This window comes from Martes martes (genome assembly GCF_963455335.1).
Source record: "Martes martes genome assembly, chromosome: 17".
NCBI classification, from domain to species: domain Eukaryota; kingdom Metazoa; phylum Chordata; class Mammalia; order Carnivora; family Mustelidae; genus Martes; species Martes martes.
In genome coordinates, this window is record NC_137905.1 from 52,340,668 (window position 1) to 52,348,425 (window position 7,758).

General features: G+C 58.1%; 1 protein-coding gene across 2 annotated transcripts; it reads left to right on the forward strand.

Moving 5' to 3' along the window:
- Positions 1–297: 297 nt before the first annotated feature.
- On the forward strand, positions 298–6,368 carry SPIB (Spi-B transcription factor; the record flags this gene model as incomplete). Of its 2 annotated transcripts, XM_080829114.1 has the most annotated exons (5): positions 298–351; positions 1,975–2,047; positions 2,333–2,547; positions 2,923–3,073; positions 4,254–6,368. In XM_080829114.1, 5 exons carry the CDS (start codon positions 298–300, stop codon positions 4,550–4,552), a joined length of 792 nt encoding a protein of 263 aa, XP_080685240.1. In that variant the 3' UTR covers positions 4,553–6,368. The 2 variants fall into 2 exon arrangements, with proteins under 2 accessions (XP_080685240.1, XP_080685241.1); XM_080829115.1 differs by lacking the exons at positions 298–351; positions 2,333–2,547 and having other exon boundaries at positions 1,982–2,047.
- Between the last annotated feature and the right edge of the window lie 1,390 nt (positions 6,369–7,758).

Below are 7,758 nucleotides of genomic sequence, written 5' to 3' on the forward strand. Positions count from 1 at the left end.
CCCCCTCCCTGCCCCCATCAGCCCACTGGTGCCCACAGCGCCTCTCCAGGGACTTTCTCTCCCTCACTTTCCCTGCCCCCCAACCAGCCTCTGCCTATGCAAATCCCAGGGGAGGGGGGACATTTGCCTGTCCCCCCACCCCCCACTTCCTGTCCCGCTTGAGTGTGGTGGGGCTGGTCTCACACAAGGACACACAGCAGAAGAGCTGCGGTGGTCACAGCTGCAGCTGCCTCCCCCCTTCGGCCCCCCCACTGGTTCCCAACCACTCTGAGACTCCAGGCTGAAGGCACCCCTGACATGCCCCTGTGTCTCTCTCCCTCCAGGCTCGAGGGGCCACACTTCAGCTGTCTGGTGAGTCGGGGCCCTGGGGACCAGGGAGGGTGGAGGGGACCCACATGGCCCACCTTGACCCCCCTGCCTCAGTTTCCCCTTCCATTCCTTCCTGTCACTTTGTCTTTCTGACTCTCCCTCCATATCTCCCACCAGCACCGTCCTCCTCACCTGCCCCATCTCCTTCCTGGACCTTTCTCTGCCAGCTCTTGCCAGCTCTCAGATTCTGGGTCCACTTCCTGTCGTGGGGAAGGATTGGGGGTCCTTGTGTCTTTGGCTTTGTGTCTCTCCCTCCACCCACCCCACATTCAGCAAACTTATCGATTCCTTCTTTCCTTCTCTTCCTTGCCAAATTGTTTTCTCAAAAGCGTAGTCTAGTAGTTCAGACACACAGAATACTATGCTCTCACCATCCATAACCCACAACCCCGTCCAAGAACGAAAACCTCGCTCACTCCCTGTGCCCCATCGCCAGCATGTCCCACCTTGCTTCAACTTGATGAGTTTTTTGCTTTAAAAAAAAAAATGGAGGTTTAACCTACAAGTTGACAAAGTGGCAGATCTGGTGTGCAGCCCAGTGACATTTCACATTATGCACACACCTGTGTAACAGCTAACCAGACCAAGACATGGAATGTTTCCATCCCTCTGGAAGATTCCCAAACAACAACCACCCCTCCCCGCTGGGATCTTTTCCAACATGGATCCGTGTTGCCTGGTTTTGACCTTGATATGAAGTGTATCATGCAGGATGTCCCCTTTGGCTCTGGCTTCCTTCATCAGCATTCTGTATTGGGCATTGTTTTGCTGTGGTATTTAAGTACACTCTGTCCCCCATGTGGGGCTTGAACTCACGACCCGAGATCAAGAGTTGCATGCTCTACTGCCAGCCAGCCAGGTGCTCCAGCCTTGGTTCCTTTTCTCTGCTGTATAGTGCTCCGCTGTGCCCCCGCCCCACAACACACACACGCCACGATCACCTGTTTATCCACTCTCCTGTCCATGGGCTATTTCTCGCTTGGGGCTCTTGGAAAAGCTGCTCTGATTGTTCTCAAACAAGGCTATTTTGTGGACCTATGTTTTCAGTGCCGTGGGGTAATACCTGGGAGTGAGGCCGCGGGGACGTCTGGATGTCTAGCCTTGGTCTTGACTATAATGGCTAAAGCAATACAAGATTCTCGAGGGGTAGATCAAAGTGACAGATAGGTGGATAACAAGAAGCATTGAGATTTTCTTTGCCTCTGTAGAAACACTTCTACCCCTGGGACAGGTGAGCCTGGGGAAATTCTTCCCTGCCTTCCCCGCACCTTCCTAGGAGCCCATGGTCTTAGCAGGTGTTGGCTGCCATGTCCCTGAGACCCTGGGTCTCGGGGTTTCTGTACGTCTCCTGCTGTGTCTTTCATTGTGTGTGTGTGTGTGTGAGTGTGTGTTCCTGCTGGTGTGTATGTGTGTCCCTGCTTTCTGTATCTCTGTATGTCTCTTTCTTTGCCCCTGTCTCTGGTGCCTGGTCTCTATGGCTCTTTCTGTCCATCTCCCAGCCTTCCCCTCTTCTCCCTTGTCCCTGTCAGAACCCTTCTGCTGGCCCAGGATGGGTGTGGGGGCTCCCCAAAGCCTGGGATGACCCCTCTTCCCCCCACCCATCAGTATCCAGATGGCGTCTTCTATGATCTGGACAGCTGCAAACACCCCAGCTACCCCGACTCAGAGGGGGCTTCTGGTGAGTGGCCCTGCCCTAGCCATCCTCCTGACCTGGACCTTGGGCCCATTTCACAGATGGGGGAGCTGAGTCCCAGGGGAGGATGTCACCTAGTTCAGCAGGATAAGATTAGCCCAGGTCTCCAGACCTCCCCCCTTTTCCTCTCCCACCCACCCTCTTGCCCATGCAAATTCTGGGGAAAACATTTGCAAGGCCCACAATGGCCTCTCTGTGCTGGGGGCTTCAAGTGGGTGGGGCTGAGGCCAGACCTGGCTTCTGACTCATCGCCCTCCCGCCCTCTCCCAGACTCCCTGTGGGGCTGGGACCTCAGTCCAGCTGTCCCAGCCACATCCTATGAAGCCTTCAACCCGGCTGTGGCCACCTTCAGCCATCCTCAGGGTGTCCAGCTCTGTTACGGACCCTCGACCTACAGCCCCGTGGGGAGCCTGGACCCAGCCCCCAGCGTAGAGGCCCCGGGGCCCAGCTTCCCAGCATACCCCACGGAGGACTTCACCAGCCAGGTGAGGGGCAGGGACACGATTAACTTTCCCATCATCGGCTCGAGATTTCCTGGATGCCAGGCAGCGTGTGAAAGCTTCTGGGTTAAGTACCATTTCTGCTCCACTGCACGGGCCAGACAACAGAGGCGTGGATGTCAGACAAGGAGCTGCACGGGAGGCCATGTTCTGGGTTGGGCAGGCTTTCAGGGAGGGGGCCCGGGTATCCCTTGGCCATGCCATGGAGATGGGAACTGAGGCCAGAGCACAGGCTGTAAAGGGTGGGGGGGCACAGTGGGGAAGGCCACAAGGAGGACCCAGGAGGAGGAAGCTGAGGGAAGAGCAGAGGGAGGGAGGAAAGGGGGCCCCCGGACTGCGGGTGATCCTGACCTTTTGCAGACCATGGGCCCCCCGGCGTATGCCCCGTACCCCAGCCCTCTGCTGTCGGAGGAGGAAGACCTCCTGCTGGACAGCCCGGCCCTGGAAGTTTCAGACAGCGAGTCGGATGAGGCCCTCATGGCTGGCCCCGAGGGGAGGGCATCTGAGGCAGGTACGTAGGAGCTAGTGGGGTGTGGTGGGGCTCCAAGAGGAGATGGGGGAGGGGCTAAAGGAACCCCCGGCTTCTCAAGCACCTACTGTATACTCCAGTGATGAGGGTATTTCCCTGTGTGTGACCTGGGGCAAATGACTGTACCTCTCTTGGCCTGACTTTCCTATCTACCATGGGGATGACGTAAGTGTCTATTACTGGTGTGTGGGGATTAAGTGCGATAATACGGGTGAAGGAGAGTGGTGCTTGGCACAGAGCAGTCAGTCAGTACGTCTCCACCCTTTGCAGACATGATAGCAATGGACACAATCATATCAACACAAGTCCCCGGAACCCGTTTCTGCCCATGTGACTGACTCGTGGTTTGCCCAGTTCCTGGGCGGGTAGAATCGTGAATTACTTTCCCTACCTGGCTCTCGGTTTCCCATCTGTAAAATGGGCGGCAGCAGCAACAGCCCCATCTCCTGGGCTTCTGATGAAGATCAAATGAGCTCATAACTGTAAATGCCTAGAACTAAGTGCTTCACAAAGGTTTGTAAAACACACACACACACACACACACAAGCCTCATTTACAGCTGAGGAAAGGCCAGCTCAAGGTCACTGCTGGGAAATGGCAGACCTGGGGTTCTGGTACCCAATGGCCTGCTATGAACAGCCCCTGTCTGGCTTCGTGGGGGTCTCTGCTGCTGGTAGGAGCAAAAAAGAGACCCCCAGCCACCCCCACAAATTCTTCCAGGATCCCAGTCCCTCTGGGGCTGAGAAATGGCTAGCCGCATTCAAACCCACTTCAGATCTCTTTACCACCACTCAGCGCCCCGTTATAAGCCTTTGAAGGGCCCTGGCAGTCCATTCCACGGATCCTGTCCTCCACACACAGGGCAGACACGTATTACTACGTGCGGGCCACCAGCAGAGCAGAGGAGAGAAGCAGGTCCCCAAGATAAAGCAAGGCAGGGGGATGGGAGTTGCGGGGTAACAGCTTCGGGGAGTAGAGAGGCTTGCCTCCGATGGGGGTGGTGGTGGCCCAAGGCGGACCCAGGCAGATGCCGCCTCCCTCGTCCCAATGCTCTCGGCTGGGAGACTGAGGCTTGCTGGGGACCCGGGAGGGGTGAAGCGGAGGAGGCGGGGAGGCGTGGCGCCCCAAGGCTCGCTCCCCTAACGCGCCCCGACCACCGCAGGGGCCCGCAAGAAGCTCCGCCTGTACCAGTTCCTGCTGGGGCTGCTGACGCGCGGAGACATGCGCGACTGCGTGTGGTGGGTGGAGCCGGGCGCCGGGGTCTTCCAGTTCTCCTCCAAGCACAAGGAGCTCCTGGCGCGCCGCTGGGGCCAGCAGAAGGGCAACCGCAAGCGCATGACCTACCAGAAGCTGGCGCGCGCCCTGCGCAACTACGCCAAGACCGGCGAGATCCGCAAGGTCAAGCGCAAACTCACCTACCAGTTCGACAGCGCGCTGCTGCCCGCCGCCCGCCGGGCCTGAGCCCAGTGAGGGGCTCTCCGGGGCTCCACGTCTGCGTCACGTTGGCGTCCCCACACTCTAGGTCATAGGACCCGTGGATTCCCCACGCTGTTGGGGGTGGGGGGCTGCCATAATCCCTAAGCTCTGCCCAGGGCCCCTGTGGGACTCCACTCCACCCCACCCCAATCATGTCTGGGGCCCCTCTGGGATTTCCTTGTCATGTTCAGGATCGCCAGGATCCTCGTGTCTTGGGTTACAGAACCCATGGAGGACTATACTCTGTGTCTGTGCGGAGGGGGTGGGCAGGACCCTGCTTCCAGATTGCCTTTTAGTGTCTGAGATCGTCCAACCAAGCTCTCTGAGCTCCCTTGTGTGTCTGGGATTCCTCAGTCTCATCTGGGGAGGGTGAGCTCACAGCTCATCACACAGGGAGGGGGTTGCTGCTTGTAACCCTAAGCCCCGTCCACCCAGGGTCTCTCTGGGATCCCCTTCTCATGTCTGACACTCTCCTGTCAGATCTGAGATCTCCTACTTATGCCTTCTGGAAACCCTTTATCATGTCTCAAATCTTTATGCCCATCTGTGACTCTCTTGTCCTGTTCCCCGAAATATGTTTGCCATCTTGAGATCCCCCAATTCTCTGGAACCACTGTGCTATCACTTTTTTTGTGTGTGTCTGGAATTCTCCAGTCACATCCAGGGTACCTCTGGGATCCTTTGGGCATGTCTAAAAACAACCTTGTCAGGTCTATGGGAGACCTCAGTGAACTCTGTCTTGTCCAGGCCACCTCTGGGATACCCTGGTCTGTCTGGGATCTTTCCAATCACATCTGGGGCCTCCCTGGGATCCCCTATCTGCTCTGCCCCTTTGGGGACCCCATCAGCAGACCTGAGTTCTCACAGGGACCCTCCCCTTCCTGGGGTGCCCTCTGCAGGGCCAAGCTAGAGATCATTCTGGCCAGTCAACTGATTTCTGGGTGATCTTGGCAGCTCTCCCATGTCATCTCTAACCAGAGGTCTCACATTGGTACCCCTACCCCTCTAACTCCCTTTGGGGCAAATCAGATCTCCGGTGGTGGGTCCTTCTTTAGTTCCCTGCAGCAGTGAAGGAGATTTTACAAACTCCTTCCCTTCAGAGTTTGCACGATCCAGTAAAGGTGGGCAGCTTTGCGGTGCAGAGAGGCTGGAGGAGGGTGCCGGGCACCCTTAACGGGGTGCCTGTTCTCCAGTCTGTCCCAGTCCCCGCTGCCCCTGGCTGTCAGACCCCAGTGGCTTCTCTCAGTTGCCTGTTGGCCCCTGACCATTTGTGTTTCCAGCCCTGGTGTGAACCCACGGAGGTGAAGCTTGGGTTCACCGTGGGAGCTCTGATTCAAACCCTGTGGGGGTGTCACAGACTGTGGGCTAAGATGCCAGAGTCCCAGTCCTTGAGTCTTCGTGACTGGGGGATCTAGGGTGAAAGACTTGCTACTTCTGGGCCTCAGTTTGTCCCTTCTGTGAAAGGGGAGAGGAGGAGGAGGAGGAAGATAGAAAAAGTCCCTTGCAGCCCTGCTGAGCCTTTGATGCATCTTCTGGAAATCTACCCCACCACCCATTCATTGACGTCCAGGAGGAGGAGGACAAGGAAGTAACTTCAAGGACCCAGAGAGGGAAAAGGTCCTTATGGGGCACACAGCTGCTGGTAGCAGAGCCCAGGCTGGGACCTGCCCTCCAAAGGACAGCACACACCTTCACACTGGAATGGGGGCAGTGTGGGAAGGGAGTGCCAGGGACAAAATGTTCCCAGGGCCTCCTCTTGCAAATGAGGTACCTTTTGCAAAAACTATCATCATCACCCCAAGTGTGGAATAAAATAAAATAAATCAAGGTAGACAGGCTTCCTAGGACCCTTTGTTAGGGATGGCTCTCTGTCGGCCCAGGCCTGCTGACTGGCAGGGACACTGAGGCGGAGGCAAAGCGGACCACAAGAGGGGATGGAAGAGGCGTTCAGAGCCGCATCAGGCTGAGCTTTGAAGGCCGCGGTAAAGGGCTTCAGATGCAGGCACTGCTGGTTCCGTTCAATTTTTGCCTGTCTGCCTTTTTTATAAAGATTTTTTATTTTTAACCAATCTCTATACCCAACGTGGAGCTCCAACTCACAACCCCGAGATGAGGAGTCGCCTCTTCCGGGTTGAGGCAGCCAGGCTGTCTCCCTCTCTTCCCCACTGTCTCCCTGCTTCCCTTCCCGTCAAGGTGTCTGTCCCCCTTTCTGAATTTCTGCCCTTCTCTGTACGTCTGGATACAGCACTCGGACGGGCAGATAGGGCGGGAGGCTCCCGGCGGCGCGTCGCCCCCTGGCTCCAACCACTACACAACCCAGCCGGGCGCGCATGAGCGGTGTGGCTGTCTGCCTAGCAACCCGTGACATCATACAGAGGCTGCGCCGGGTTGGCTTGGCGCTCCACGGAGGCGGGGCAGTTTCCGACTCGCAGGGGGTTTTGGAAGAGCCGGGAAGGGGGAGACCGAGAGGAAGAAAATTGGGAGGGACTTGTATTCACTCAAACCTGCTCCCTCCGCCGGAGTTACTTCCTCTCCCTTCCTCCGCCTTAACCCCAAACCCCCACTCCCTACTCCCTCTCACACTCGCCTTCCTCCCCATAACACCCACTGCCTCTCTGAGACCCCTCTCTTCACCCCACTCCCCGGCTCTGGCCTCCTTCACCTCCCCCCATCCGGCGTCCAGCCACCACCACCCCCATTCTGAAAGCCACAGGTCCTCCTGCCGGGAAGGGCGCCGACGTCCGGGCAGCCCTCCAGGGCCTTCCCGGTCTCCCCACCCGCCCCGCTGGGGGGCACTCGCCCCCCTCCCCCGCGTCCGGTGCCCGCCGCGCCCGCTCCGGGAACCGTCGAGGGGAGCCGGCCGGTTCGGTCCCAGGAGGGGCACGCGGCCAATCCCGGGTCCCAGGTGGCCGCGGCCGCAGGCCTTCGGATGTGCTCTCGCCCAGGGGCGGGACTCGAGAGTCCTCGAGCCTCCGTGCCCTTCCTGCGGGCACAGAAATCGCCTCCCCACCCCCGCAGCCGTCTTGCCTACGCTGGGAAACCGGACCCTCCCTCGCAGCTCCGGTTTCTCGAAAACTCCTGACTTGCAGATACTAAGAATGGCTTTCTAGACGGTCTTCCCCTTTGGCCCCCACGGCAGAGTTCTGGCTCGGAGCCCTCACCCATTTTAGACCCCAGCCCCTTCATCTCCC